Source organism: Amphibalanus amphitrite, unplaced genomic scaffold, assembly GCF_019059575.1.
Source record: "Amphibalanus amphitrite isolate SeventyFive unplaced genomic scaffold, NRLGWU_Aamphi_draft 000411F_arrow, whole genome shotgun sequence".
Lineage (NCBI taxonomy): Eukaryota > Metazoa > Arthropoda > Thecostraca > Balanomorpha > Balanidae > Amphibalanus > Amphibalanus amphitrite.
Window position 1 is genome coordinate 121,253 of NW_024881905.1, and position 15,110 is coordinate 136,362.

The window sequence follows — 15,110 nt, forward strand, 5'->3', positions numbered from 1 at the left end:
CACCAGCATCTCAGCTGGCGCGCGCCGCCGCTGGCCCGCCGGCACTGCCCCAGGGAACTCGGCCTCGCGCGCGCCCAGCACCGACAGCGGTAGCTCCAGCTGGTGCGCCGCCTCGTTCCAGTTGACCAACACGAGCGAGCGCCGCCAGTCGGGCTGTCGGAGCAAATTGTGCATCAGCAGCGGCTTCAGCGGCTGCGGCGCCACCACGTTGAACGACTCGCTCAGCTCGGCCGGCGTGGTGAACCTGCCGACGAAATGACCGGGCAGTGCGACGGCGGCCGGCCGTGCCGGCCACCAGCAGTCGCGGCTGGAACAGCGACATTCGCTCCAGCTTCTCCGGCCTCCGGGTTCTGTGACAGGGTAGCCAAGAACGGCAGCTTCTGCAGCGGCAGGTGAGGCGCGCAGACGGCGGCGGCCGTCAGCCGGCCCGCGGCGATGCAGGGCGGCGGGCCGCGAGTTACCTAAGTGTGGAACTATTCATACGGTCGCCCGTTCGAGTGACGTCATCAGTTGGCGCTGGCGGCTAGGTGCATGGATTGGCGGTTTCTTAAGTTGGCGAAGAGGTGGAGCAAGTTATCTTGCGTAAATATTCAGTCAGTCTTAACTTTTGCAAGTTCCCTTGTTAGGGAAAAACAACTTGTTGTTCTACGTGAATATATAACTGGTGTTATGTCAGCTATCGTTCATATGTATCTCCAAGGAGGTGCTTCGGAGTTTTGACGGTGGTTTGTGCACTGCGTTTCGATCCAGCATTGAGCAATTGTCTTCAGTGTTACGGCTGGTGATACTGCCTATCGGCATTGAATGGTGTTTGACACCAAAAGAACATGAATTAGCAGGTATTACTGATTTATAGTGCCGATAGTGAGTGGCGCCATCTGGACCATTGCTCGAGATAGTAGCGCCACCTGCCGCCACTTAACTACTCTCTGCTTGTAACGGCGCCTGGCTGGTGCTGTGTGTTGATTGTTTGAAGCGTAATGACGCATAATATAAGGTCGCTGCACAGCAAAATTTGAGGAGCATGGACGAATTAATTTGTGAGACATCGATGCCTTATGATTCATAATTGCTCCCAACTCAAGCTACGTATTAGATTTGAATTTACTTGTTCAACTTCCACTAACTGAAGGGGTCAAGTACGTACTTGTCCGAAAAAAAATACGATACATTCAAATTTCTGACCTTTTGACACTGGTATGAATTTTCCAGTTCAATGTTTGACTCGACAATTTCGCTGGGTTTAATCTTTTGTAGAATTTCTAAGCGCATGAGTGTCATATATGCATCATCCATGCTTCCACTGCCACTCTCACGACTCTACCAACAACGCTTTCGGAATTACGGGAGTGGAGGGTCGACCACACGTCATCAAAGAAGTCGTCTGTTCTTTGAATGTCATTGCATACTTCGAATGTCATTGCAACATTGCGTCCATGACTTCGTTGTTTCAGCATGGCATGCGTTTTTTTTTACGTCGTGATTGAAACACATCTGCAGCCCAACTGATAGTTTTAGCGCATTCATAAAGCATTGGCCATTGACAATGTTGGTAGCGAAACGAACACGAACAACGAATACCATCATACGGTTTCTTACACATAGCAGGCTCATGTACGAACTACGCACATCACCTATCCACAACCGGTCGAATACGGCTCACGACTCGGCTCATGAAATACGGTGACTCACGACACAGCTACCATCGCAAATCATAGTTCAAATCAAGTTCAAATATGCCTTTAGGGGCACCCTGCATGTTACACATTTGACACAATCAACATATTGTGCAAGAAGCCCAAGGAAGCAATCCACTAACGATCAGGATGTGGGCTTGAAACCACATGGAGGTACGCGTCAATATTCGTTCAGTGTCCACTGCCATGAGACTTGGCATTGGCTTGGTTCAGCGCAACGTTGGCTGCGAAGTTACGCGCCCTTTTCTTTCCGGCGGTAGTTCTGAGCCCCGTTCTGGGTGGCCGACCGCAGGCGACTGGTGCCGCACCCCTGGGTACCCCTTCGCGCCTCCTGGCGATTGAAGTCGGCTGGCACCGTATTTTCAGGCCGCAGCCGCCAGACCCGATGACAACGTCTGTACCAAACCGGCAGAGGGCGCTGTTCAGTTGAGCGCCTGTGCGGAAGCGTTTTAGACGACTGATCATTTTTGCACCACTTTCTTCCGTCATGCCGTCTCCCAGTGTTCGCACTGTGTCTCCCAGCGCCGACAGAAGCGCATCCACGAAAGCAGTGCTAGGCTTCTCCGGCCGTACCACCACGGACTGATCTGGCGTCGGCGGGATATTGTCCACAAAATCATCGTCAGATGGATCCATCGCCTCATCGACAGAAGGTTCGTCAGCAGCCACCGCACTGGTGCTTGCCTCGCCTGCGCCACTGGGACGATGAGACTCATCCTGCTGAACCAGGCCAGCGAAGAAGTCTGCCGGCGGTGCCGCCTCCTTGCCCATGGCCACGGCCGCCAGCCACTGACGACTCTCCTGAGTGTCGACGTACACCTGCGGCAGGTTCGTCATCGCGTACTCGGCACACGCGGTCTGGTGTTTGCAGACGGCTCCAGTCTGGCCCTTGACGCACGAACACCAGCCGAGCTGAAGGTCGACATCGTACACCTTACTGCCATCCTTTTCGCTCCTCACTTTGAAGTTTCGTCCGCCTTCAGTCTGCACCACATTGTCCCGCAGATCGGACGTTGTCTTGCAGACGGTCGCTCTCCTTCCTCGCCGTCCGAGGGCGACATCCACCAGTCGCTGCCGCATGAAGGCGTCCCATACCTCAGCCATCAGCATCACTAGCTGGCAGGCGTTGTACGCCTTGGACCTATGAAATATAGAAAATCGATGATACACGCAACAATTCACTCTGGTATGTGACAGGGAAAAACATGAACATACCTACATTTTTCCGCCATATATTTTGAAAATTACAGAACCAGGTCTTTTAAGGTCAGGTCATCAGCTCACGTCAAGTGAACTTGGAAAGGGTCAAATGTTCGCCATATATACCCTAACTGAGTGGTCGCTGTTAACCCTCGCCGGCACAGGCCATTTTGCGTCCTTCGACGGCACAAGGGGGGGGGGGGGTTGGTACGACCCCCCCCCCTCGCGTTTGGCCCCTGATCAAGCTAGAGCTTCGCGGAAAAAACGAGCGTGTTGCCCGTCACGAGAGGAAGCCGATGATACCCAATTTTAAGGTCCTAGGTCATCGGGTGACCTTCCAGGTCAGGTCAATGACCCGAAAACCGGGAAAATCGGGACCTGTCAGAAAGTCGTAAAGTGTGGCTTCTATGTGGTTTTCCGGGGTGCTGGTCACGAATATCGTGTTAGTTTTGATCAGGGATGATGTCTTGAAGCATTTAGACCAGGTCAGGTCATGTCAGGTCAGGTCAACCGGTAGGGGTTGTGACGGGTATTCGTAATACGTGTCAACCGCCTCTGACAGCTTCGTAACATGTTACGAAGGCACCAAAACTACTTCTTAAATGTTCAAATGGTTGCTAAATTCGAATTCAGCTCCAAAAACTAGCCTAGAAACATGTAAAACTCGAAAAAGTGAACCGAGGTCACCCGAGGTCACCAAAGGTCAATGACCTGACCTGACCTTCAGGTGACCTTGACACCCACCCTAATGTATGGTAGCAACATCAAATCACATGCTTGAACGTTTGAAACCACGAAAAGCTTGCAAACGCGCGGCTAATGCGAGCCGACACACGCCGAATCGCGATTCCGGCCAAACATGGTCTCGGAAAAGAGGTCACAGGTCAAAGGTCATTTGGGTCAGGGTCATGAAATTTTCAGAGTAGGTGTAAAATTGATCAATGCGAGGGTACTGAAAGTTTCGTCGCGATCGGCCGCTTTTTACGCGAGTTATTCGCGAAAAACCTAAGGGGGGGGGGGTTGCATCAACCCCCCGGCCTGTGCCGGCGAGGGTTAAACTTGTACAACAGTGCGCAAAAACCGTATGTCTCAGAATTCCGATATCTTTGACGTAAGGTCAGGTCAACTTTGCGACCTCTGACCATTATAAGTCAATCGGAGATAGTTGAAAGTTATAGGTACTAAATGCAATGAAACTTATCGGGTAACAAATGTGCACCGGATAGTCATTCCTCGATCTTAGGCGGGGGAGGTCGGATAGGCTCTCTTCGTTTTTCTTTTTCGAGAATAACTCGCGAAAAGGCGACCTATTGCAACCAGTTTCAGACCCTCGAGTTTCTTTTTCATCAAATATCATTGTAAATTTCATGATACGAACACAAATCACCTTTGAACTGTGACCTGTTTCTTGAGACCTTGCCAGCCCAAAATTGCTATTCGGCGTATGTCGACGTACATTATTCGTGCGTTTCCATACTTTTGTGATGAGAGACATGCCAGCATAGCATATGATGTCGGTCCCATGCTTTATGGTGGGTCAAAAGGTGAAGGTAACTTGAGGGTAAGGTCAATGTCATTTACCTTTGATGAGCTCGGGTGACTTTTCGAGTTTTACGCCACTTAGTGCAGCTTATGGGGCTGATTTCGAATTAAGCACTCGTGTCAACATTTAAGAAGTAGTTTTGCCCTTTGGTGTATACGTAACATCACGAAGCTGCCAGTGGCGGTTTACACCTACTATGGCTAGCTGACGGACGCCTACTGGTTGACTTGACCTGACCTGACCCGACGTACCCAAATAAGTACAATGTACATCATTTTCAGCCAAAAACTAATAAGAAATCGACCTAGCTTAAAGTACTTCTTGCAGGTCCCCATTCCCCCAACTTTTGGGTCATTGATCATTGATCTTATCTGGAAGATCAACCAATGACCTAAGACCTTTCAAAATTAACCTTCAATGGCTTAATCTCGTCACGAGCAGCACGCTCCTTTTTCCGCGAAGCTCTGGCTCCGTCAGGGTGGGGGCACAACAGAACCCTCACTCCCACCCCACCCCCACCTTCCGTACGTCACGGTCAGTTCACGGTCAGGTGAAAGTCGATCAGGTCAGGACATTGGTCAGGTGAGATCATGTTGCATACAGTTCGTCCTTAGGCTATTCGGCATCCAAACAGAAACTCATAGCTTAGACAGGCAGAAGCCACGAAAACAATATCTAGGAATGTGTGTTTGTGACCGAAGTCAACATGCTACATTTTCAGGACTGAGTTCAACCCTGATGAATCTGTCTAACCTGTTGAGGACGATATCCTTTATCACACACATCGTGGCTTCGGCGAAGTTGTTGGTGTGGTGTCCTCGAAGCACCTCACCACTTCTGAAGGCCAGTGCCCACTCAGCTCGACGCTCCACGAGCTCTTCCATGTACCTGTGGTAAAGAGAATAAACTGTAACACGAGGTAAAGTATTGTTTTCAGAAACGATGTAAGCGCGTTCCCGTCAGAAGTAAGTCTGAAAATAACACAAAGGCCAGGAACATGCGGTATAAGCAGTGATATATAACCAGCAAGAAAGTAAATGTAAGACACAATTGCACACATGACATCCATATTTCTGTTGAAGACCGGATTTGTTCACGAAAGCGGTGCTTCGATCGTAACCCACGAGCCGCGGGGGCATAAAGTTGCCCCCCCCCCCCTTTACGTTTTGTGGAATATCTCCGAAACCTGATAGCTACGAACATGAAACTTAGCATAGCTTCAAAAGTCGAATACCTAGGCAATGTTTCATTGTAACACCTAAGATGGCGTCACAGTGACGTCATAAAGTTTTGTCGTTTTCCGATATGGACCGTTTCTGATGTCGCTGAGCATGAACCTCAACTGTAGACAGCACGTGCTGTCATCATACAACATCTAAATACACTTCCAACTTGTTCCTGACCATTAATCGGCCCTTTATATTCGGTCTCGTATATCGGATATATCGTGGGGAAACTAAGAGTCGCAAATCTATAGTTTGACCTTAGATGTCACTGTGACGTCATTTCAAAAGGGATCGACACTAAATTTGAAGACAACCTTGGCTAGGTATTCAGGAACATGTATGTGAAGTTTCGTATTTCTATTCTTCGCGTTGCGACGATATCGTCGCAAAAGTAAAGAGGGGCAACTATATGCCTCCTCCCCCCCCCCCCAAGCCGGCGGGTGGCGCGGAGGCCCATCGCGGCGGCCGCCGAGGTAACGTTTGGCTCCGAGAGGGAAGGAGAGCCGAGTAAAACGTGGCTATGAAGACTCAAACACGGGCCACGAAGCGAGTAAATTGAAAGGCTGTAAAGATTACTACGGACACGCTTCAGTTATTCATTTAGCTCGGATCGCACTGTTCAAGTCATCACAAGATGTTCCCTATTTCGACATTTCGTGATGGACAATAATAGCAAGCAAGAAATAGGAGTCTGACAAGCTATAATTGGAGTTGATTGTTGGAAAACGGTGCCGGAGTCAACACAAACTCAGCAGCCCTGAGTGTCCGAGTATGAAAACAAGAAATAGTCAATCGACTTTACGTAAACCATCCAAATAGCTCTACGTCAGTTAAAGGGACTATCACACCTTTAACATGGGGTTTGAGTTGAGATAGCCAAGTTTGCGGCGAGGTTCAGAAACCACTATCTATCTAGGTTGCAACCCCCGCGGCCTCTTGGTGTTGAAGAAATTCGTTCCCTTCATTTGAAAATGGGCCTTGTGCAAGGCCCTATCTTCAACATGGAGCGACCGTTAGTGTGACGTCACCTCGTTTAGTCATTCTGATTTAAATGGGTTTGTTCGTTGAAAAATCGCTTAAAACTTGGTCTGAACTTTGTTGTGGTGCCTACAGAGTAAAAAGAATCAGCTTTATGACAGTAATGTGGCCTGGGGAAGGAGGTAATTTTGGGCTGTGACGTCACATATTTGAAAGTTTGTGTTTGGAATATGGGAAGCCTAAGATGTTTAATGAAAAATAAATGCCAGAACCGTGTTCCTGGTCATCCAATCTATAAAGTCGGGCACAATTTAACTGGTTTTAACAACATTTTAGAAGGTGGGATAGTCTACTTGCTATCGTGACGATCACTTACCTCGTGAAGGAATCGCAGCTTTCGGCCATCGGACTTGCCAGGTATGCCTCCCAAATGGCCGTGAAGCTCGTTGGCGATTCGGCGTACACCAGGCTCTTTGTCACGTTCAACAGTTGCTGGCGCTGATCCTTCTTGATACCGTGCTTGGTGTCGAGGAGCCACCGCCACACCTAGCAGCAGAAATAATACAAGTACGGTGCTATTAGATTTCAAACTTATGCATGAACCTCGCGGGAACAGCTTTACTGATGCTAAACCAGCGTCCTTTAACATGGACTTTGGCGCTAAGTTCGTTTTTTTCAAAACCGGTTTGGCTCCAAGTACGTTTCTCGGCTTGGCAGTTGGCACGCGTTTTAGGGTGGCCGTCCACTGGTTAAGCGCGTATTCAGCACATAATCGCTCTGCGTCTAGCACGCTGAAAAGTTGAAGTAGTTCAACTCGTCAACGCGTAATTCGGCGCCGACCAGCCGACGAATAATCAGCTGACTGCTCTTCATCTCGCGTTCGGCGCTGAACTGTTGTCGGCGCGCAGCCCATTGTCTCCAATGGTTAAATTCGGGGCGTAAATGTGTACACCTAACCAGAATGGCGACCTTCAGTCAGCGAAAAAGGCAAAATCATAACCTGAGAAATCGGGCGTCGCCTAAGCTTAACATGTTAATCATTCCTGATAAATTTCATACGTGCGTTTTGGAACAAGGTGTCAGAATAGTGGTGATATGCAGTCGAACTAGCATTGTAATGTATTTTGTAGGTATAACTTCCAGCTGCCACGAGTGACGTCGTCATAACATGGTATGCTCATTTTTGAAGACACAACTGCCATGTATTTACCGAACACGATTTGAAATTGAATATTTTAGCGGCAAGAAATTCTTGGCCAGACGTCTGAGGTTGACAAAACTCACGCGAGGGCTTATTTAAGGAACTTAAAACCAGACCGGCTTTTAATAACGAACTATAAGAAGAAGCATATTAACCCTCGCCCATGTAGGGGGGGGTTGGTGCAACCCCCCCCCCCCCTGAGGTTTTTCTTAGCTACACGCCGAACCGTTTCAGATAGCCTGCTCAAATTTTCAGTACCCTTTGGGGCATCCTTTGCGCAACTTTTGGTAAAAATTTTTTGTCAAGGTCATGTCAGGTCACGGAGTTATGACGTCATAAAGGGAACAACCTCCGGCCAGATTTACGCTAAATTGGAGATTGCTTAACATTGGTATAAATGCCGACTGACCTGACACACTGATGGATTGTTTTAGAATCACAACTGGCTGATTTGACATTGGCACAATGTCCGTTGACATTTTGAAGGTTACTAAAGGTCAAGGTAAGGTCAGTGACCTCGGTTGACCTGTAATGACTTCTTGCACTTGTATGCCTTTTCGGGGTATTTTGATGCCCTGAATTCGAATTTGCTATCCATTTCAGGCATCGTCAGTTGTTTCTTGTAGTTCATTTTGGGTCAGGGTCAGGTCAGTGACGTCACACGCCTGACGTGACCCAATGCACAAATGACCTTGCAGACTTCCGATGCTCCCAACGCATCATTTTTAGAGTTATGACATCGAAATATACACCAAACGATAGAGAATTGATCAAGGATCACGATAGTGAAGGTTTCAAGTCGATATCTCTTACCGTTTTGCCGCAATCGGCGCGGAAATCTGAAAAAGTTAGATTTTTCCGAAAATTTGACCTTTGACCGGTCATAAGTAGGTCAAATGTTGACCTAGGACCAAAAAATATACCACCAATCGCGAGATCTCGTTGAGAGCAATCCGTTGGTCTTTTCCGCTAAGCTCTACGACGCTCCGTTTTCAAACGTCAGGGGGGAGGGGGTCGCACCAACCCCCCCCCCCCCTGCATGGGCGAAGGTGGCAAAACACCGTTTACGGACGAGGGTTAATTAACCTCTGTTATAATAGAACAATTCAGTGTTACCGCATTGGTTGAATCCTCTAACCAGCATTCGACCACGAATTTTTAGCGGAATGGCATCTCTAAAGCTGGCCGTCCACTGCACATTTACGCACTGAATTTCACAACGGAGTCTGCTGCGCGCCGACTGCGGTTCAGCGCCGACTGCGCGATTAAGCGCAGTTAGCCTGATTATTTATTATGTGGTGGAGGCTACTTCTACAAACATGTTCAAACGAAGGCTAGACCAACACAGGGCTGCCAAACCTGCATCCTCACGCCACAACTGACCTTATGGCTCATTTCCTAGTCCGGCTCGATGTGAGCATTGAATAGACCTAGTCTACTACAGCTCACTAATGCTCAACTTCAACTTCAACTTCAAATTTGGCGGCTGGTGGGTGTCGAATCACGCGCTGAATGATCGAACACTGAATGAGCGCCTTACAAGTGGACGGATGTCTATGGTAAAAAATCCATGAAAGCATTCCAAACCATTCACATATCATTAATTTAACACGTTATTATGATTTTTTTTCATTTCCTGACCTATCATTAACCCGCGCCCCAGTGGCGGTCTCAGCCAACTTCGCCCTAGTGGGGGGGGGGGGAGGGGGTTTAACGAAGCATTGACTCTACCTGCTGTAGGATGTGAAAGACACAGAGAAACTGCTTGGAGTCTGGCCAGACTGACGCCAACGCCTTCCGTTCCGGAGTCGAGTTATCCGTCATGAAGCAGTCTGGTCTCCCCTTGCCGAAGAAGCTGTCTGGTCCCAACGACGTTTGCAGCAGCTTGAAACCTAAGAAAAGAATGGATCGTTAAAGCTTCGGTTAAAGATTGAAGAAGAGGCTTAAAGGTGAATGTTTTGCATATTAAAGGTAGTTTGAAGTTTGAACCAACAGACTCTTAAAAGTTAAAACTAAAACTGTAATATTATGAAATCAAATTACTTTACTAAAACCACGGACGACTGTCTACTATTCACACGCACCTGTCGTCAGGCACGCCTCATCCTGTGCCGAGGTGAAGATGACGCCCAGGGGCGCGGCGCCGGCCGGAGTGGCGCAGAGCAGTGGATGGACACACGTGTTCAGTCGGTCCACCGACGCCGTCCCGTCAACAAAGACGACTTCTCCTGCCTCCCTCATCTCTTGATGGACTCGCTTCATAAAGGGCGTCACCAGAGAGACGCAAAAGAACCCTTCAGTCTGCAGCACCTCAATGGAGAGCTCGGGATGGGCCGCAGCGTATTTCTTCAGAGACTGGGCCATTGCTGCGTCGTTGTACCCTCCATGTTCATTCTCTCGCCATACATCGTGCATGTACACCACAGCCCTTTTCGTTGGGTTCGTGTCGTTTCGAGCCATCTCCAGCCAATCTCCCTCGGCTGCTCGTTTCATACTGTGAAGTCGTGCCGCTTGAGACGCGCCCATGCCTGAAAAAAAAAACGGACAAACTGAAGTTAACCCGCGCACCGACGGGGGTCTGCGCCAACTCCGCACCGACGGGGGGGGGGGGCGGATGACCGCCCCCCCCCCCTGAGATCTCGAGAACGAAGCAAGATAGCGACAAGCGGTAAACGGCAAGGGATACGCACGGACAAGGTCTACAATTTTTACAAAGGGCATTTACAGGTCAGGTCAAAGATGACGTCACAGGGGTCAAAAATGTCAAAATGGCGGCGCTAGGTATGGAGAGTTTTTCTCGAATAACTTTCGAACTAGTCAATATAGGAACAAACTAAGGGCAGCATCGTGATCCTCTCGTCAATCCGCATCGAATGATATATATGTTGACCTCGAAAGGTCAAGGTCAAAGGTTGACCTCAGGTCACGTGACCTCGAGATCATCATGTAGGTATATCATTCGATGCGCCTTGACGAGCTGAACACAATGAGACCATCCGCGCGGCTGTATCTTGTTCCTGTACGGAGTTATTGTCAAAAAACCGTTGGTGACCTTTGATGACGTCACATGACCTTACAACTGCCCAACAGCAAAACAGACCTCAAGGTAGTGAAGGTTGATCGTATATGAGGTCATGTATGGTTTATGGGGCCATTCCGACCCGTTTTAGTGGTAAAAACAGGGAGTTGATTTTTCCCCCATTGACTTATAATGGGGAGGTCGAGAAATTGACCTGACCTTAGGTCACCGATATCAAAATTCCGAGATATACAAATTGTAGCTACTAATGATCTAATAACATCCTGCGACTTTCAAAGGCCTCCGACATCTACTGTAGCTCTGGCACGGTGGTAAAGTTGCAAAAAAGTGACTTGAGGTTGGGTCATTCAAAGTGACCTGGTGACCTGACCTTAAAAGTTAGGAGGTTCAAACTTGCACACCATGTGTAAAATTGATGAGAGAATAGTGGTACCAAATATCGCGGCGCTACGCGTTGCGGTTTTCCCGCTATTCGCGAAAAACCTCAGGGGGCGGATATCCCCCCCCCGTCGGTGCGCGGGTTAAAGTACATTGATATATAATGGATGAATAGCCCATTCATGGGCCAGTACATACATCAACCTTTCCTCGTATTGGCCTTTCTACAGCGTCTAATGTGTAAGGGGTGACAGTCCGTCCAAACCCTACCCCTCCCCCTCCCAACGCACTCGTATATAGGATCTCTAGCTCGATCATGGATCGAAAAGCAAGGGGACCCCCTCCTCGGTATGCGAATCGCTATGAAAAGGCCAATACCGTCAAGGATTATGTAATACGAGACTACCAAACAGAAACGAATATATTAGCAGATATTTGAATTGATTTTTGCAAATTCATATGATGTCTCAATACGCATGGGTCAATGCTAGTTTAGCCCTCGTCTGTGTGCGGCGTTTTCCAGCGTTTAGCTTGTGTGTGTGTGCTCAATGCTATTTTTGTTCCAATGCGATTTGTTCTCTAGCTATGCGAAAATTTGCAAAAAAAAAGACTGTCAAAAAAGACGAAATTTTGCCTTTGATGACGTCTGGTGACATGACCTTTGATCTGACATAGAAATAGATAACTGAAGATTAAGCTTCATCTCTATTTCTAACGCTCTTTCCAACACATCCTACCGCATCTTGTTACATGGTCAACGAGCCGAGTCAGAAGGGGTAAGGTGTGTAATCCCTGCCCCCAGAAGGGGGTGAAGATCCAGGAGCCCCAGCGGGGCGCAAGGTAAGGGCCGTTGAGAAGGAAAACAGCGCATCGCTGGGCAGAAGATGACTTTTCAGTATCTCCTATCACATTACTCAATCGTTTTACTCTGAAACGTGAAAAGGTGGAGCCACTCCTCTCGCATTCCTGCGACCTCCTTTAGCATTATGCAGATTTTTCCATGGGGCTTGAATATACTCGAAGAAAGCGACACTTATACCAGGTAATATACACAGAAATTTGACCTTAAACAAGATCAAGATGAATAAAACCGGTCAATAGATCAAAATGTGTACACACCTTGCTCGAAGTACTCTTCGAAGTTGCGTCTGACTCTGGGTAAGACACTCAGCTCCTTCAAAGCTGCTGCGGAGGAGGTGCTGTGGTTGTGGCGGCCGACTATCCGGATGAGGCCTGGGTGAGTTGCCACTGCTTTGTCGTTCTTTATGGTGTTCTTGCTCACGGGCTTGATGGTCACAATCACTCGAAACTCACATCTGCGAAAGTTGGAAAGTCAGGTTAAAGGTTATAACATGAAACAGGACGCAGTTGCGCTACTAACTAAAATACATACTATAGTCTGTTTATTTAACGACGGCGGTCCGCTTTAACCTTCGCCCCAGTGGGGGGGGGGGGCATATGTTACCACCCTGTCGCGTTTTTTTTTGCGTGTGAATAAAAAAACCTTGGAGTAGCTTTTCTTTTTGTACATCAATTTTGGACAATGTATGAAATTTATGCCCCCAGGTCATGTCAGGTCAGGTCACCAGGTCAAGTTAACTGACCAAGCCTAAAAAAGTTTGCAATCATGTCCAGCCTGTAGTGTTTGTCAGAGAGGTTTTAAACTTGGTGGATTGCATGATGTTATGGGCACCTATAATGTGTATATCTCGGATTTTTTATATCCGTGACCTAAGGTCAGGCCAGTGGCGTGACCTTACCATTATCATTTATCAGTCAATGGAGAACAATGAAAATGCCTTTAGATCCGTGTGTACGCATAGGAACAGTCCAAATATTTCAGAATCACAATGATTTGGACCACCCGTGATGACACAGGTGTCATTTTTGCTGATAGCCTCTAGAAAGGTCACCCGAGGTCATCCGAGGCTACAAACAGCTTTTTGCCAATAACTCGATTGGAAAGAGATAGGACGCTGGGGATGGCCTCATTGTGTTTGTCTTGTTGAGACGCATCGAATGCTATGCAACATGACCTTTTCTGGTCAGGTCATGACCTTGACCTGAAGTCAAATTTTAAAAGTTGACCTTTCAAGGTCAAATTATAGTTCATTTGACGCGTCTCGGCGAGAGGAACACGATTCTGGCAATAGAAATGTCGTGGCTTGTTTAAGTCAAAAGTTATTGTCGAAAAACACTTTTCGTAAAAACAGATATTTTGGGAGTTTTTGCCCTCTGGAGGCTAAACCGTTGACCTGAGGTCAATTTTGATGATGACCATATCAAACGAAGAGTTAAAAAGCTATCAATTGCTTTTTCATGCGTTTTTTTTTTTTTAGCTGTCAATGGAGCCATCGGCTGCAGATAATAACATCTTGTGGCTCGCAAGCCTCACACTGGCACTTGTAACGTTGATCCTCCCTCGCCATTTATAGGTCTTTAACAGCAATGTAAACATACCTTTATGTTTTGACTAGAGGTACAGGTTTACGCGATAACTGTATGTTTTGATATGTATGATTAACGGATGCATTAGTTTGGGTGTAGAAACTTGCATTTTTATTGGTATTATCGTATTATTTGTGTAGAACTGGGTAACTGCTTTTAATTGAACTGTTAAGTATGATGGTGATGCATGCAAGTTGTTCGAGCCCTTTGTAAGTTAGGATGTAATTTAATTAATTAATTTGTAATTTAATTAATTCATTAATTAATTAATTTGTAATATAATTAATTAATTTGTAATTAATCGCCATTTATAGGTCTTTAACAGCAATGTTAACATACCTTTATGTTTTTGATCACTGAATCAAGTCATGGCATAAGATATATCTTTGCAGTAGATATCAACCTACCTACGCATAGCTACATTCCAAAGCTTTTCTAAGAAAAAAAATGATTTAAAATCAAAGTACAAATCTGCTGAAATTGATGCGGCAAATACTTTTTGTAGAAACAACAAGCTACTGGGGCAGTTGCCCCACCAACTGTTAAGGAAGCTGCGCCCCTGCTTGCACTACTTACCCTGTATATGTCTTCTTAACGCCCTTGTGTGGGCGCCCATGATGGCACCTGAGGCGCTGGCCAAAAACATATCGGTGGCCCTCTCCAGACGGTAGGAGTTTCTCGCTGATAAGGGTAGAGCACGTAAGCTCCTCAAAAACATTTTTCCATTTCGAAAAATCCTCCCTGGTAAACAGGTTCACGCGAACTTTTATTTCTTCCTGGTTCTCACTCTTGACCGAAATATTTTCAAATCCATGGTTCTTAAAAACGGACGATGACAGGACTTCCTCCAAAGACATAACTTTAATTTCAAAACCGTAAAAACAAACGCAAAAGTAAAATAAAACGATCACCCTAAGCCTCAACAGCCTTCGACCGCGCGACCGCGCGGTTAACTTAGCAATTTGTATAAACAACGGTTTCTGCTTATCAAGAACAAAACAAAAATATTTAAGCTGTTTCTTTTTGCATTTTTTTGTAAAAGAAACATCAATACAAAATTTAAAACAAATATATTTTGCAGTTTTAAACTATGCTTGCCACCGCTAGTGAACAGAAAATATTTTCTTTTCTTTTAAGTCATATAATAACACCAGGGGCGCTAGTGCCGCGTGCCGCTAGCTTATAATCGTGCAGCGATTGGTCGGCCGACTGTGAGCCATGACGTCACAGCCTGTAACGTCATCTCGGCGAAGCTTATGCCAATCATAGAGCTTAGGCATGGACAGTTCCACACTTAGGTAACTCGCCGGCGGGCCGTGGCTGCCGCCACCCGCTCCACCGCTTTCAGCCAGCCCGTCTCGGCCATCTCGATCACCCGGTCGGCTTCGTCGATCACCAG

General features: G+C 47.2%; 1 protein-coding gene across 1 annotated transcript; it reads right to left on the minus strand.

Moving 5' to 3' along the window:
• Positions 1–1,383: 1,383 nt before the first annotated feature.
• LOC122390827 lies at positions 1,384–14,661 on the minus strand. The gene is made up of 7 exons (XM_043384162.1): positions 14,288–14,661; positions 12,383–12,579; positions 9,930–10,373; positions 9,577–9,737; positions 7,021–7,190; positions 5,194–5,328; positions 1,384–2,838 (listed from the first exon to the last, which is right to left on the minus strand). The coding sequence occupies exons 1-7, from the start codon at positions 14,566–14,568 to the stop codon at positions 1,869–1,871; spliced, it is 2,358 nt and encodes a 785-aa protein (XP_043240097.1). The 5' UTR covers positions 14,569–14,661; the 3' UTR covers positions 1,384–1,868.
• Positions 14,662–15,110: the final 449 nt, after the last annotated feature.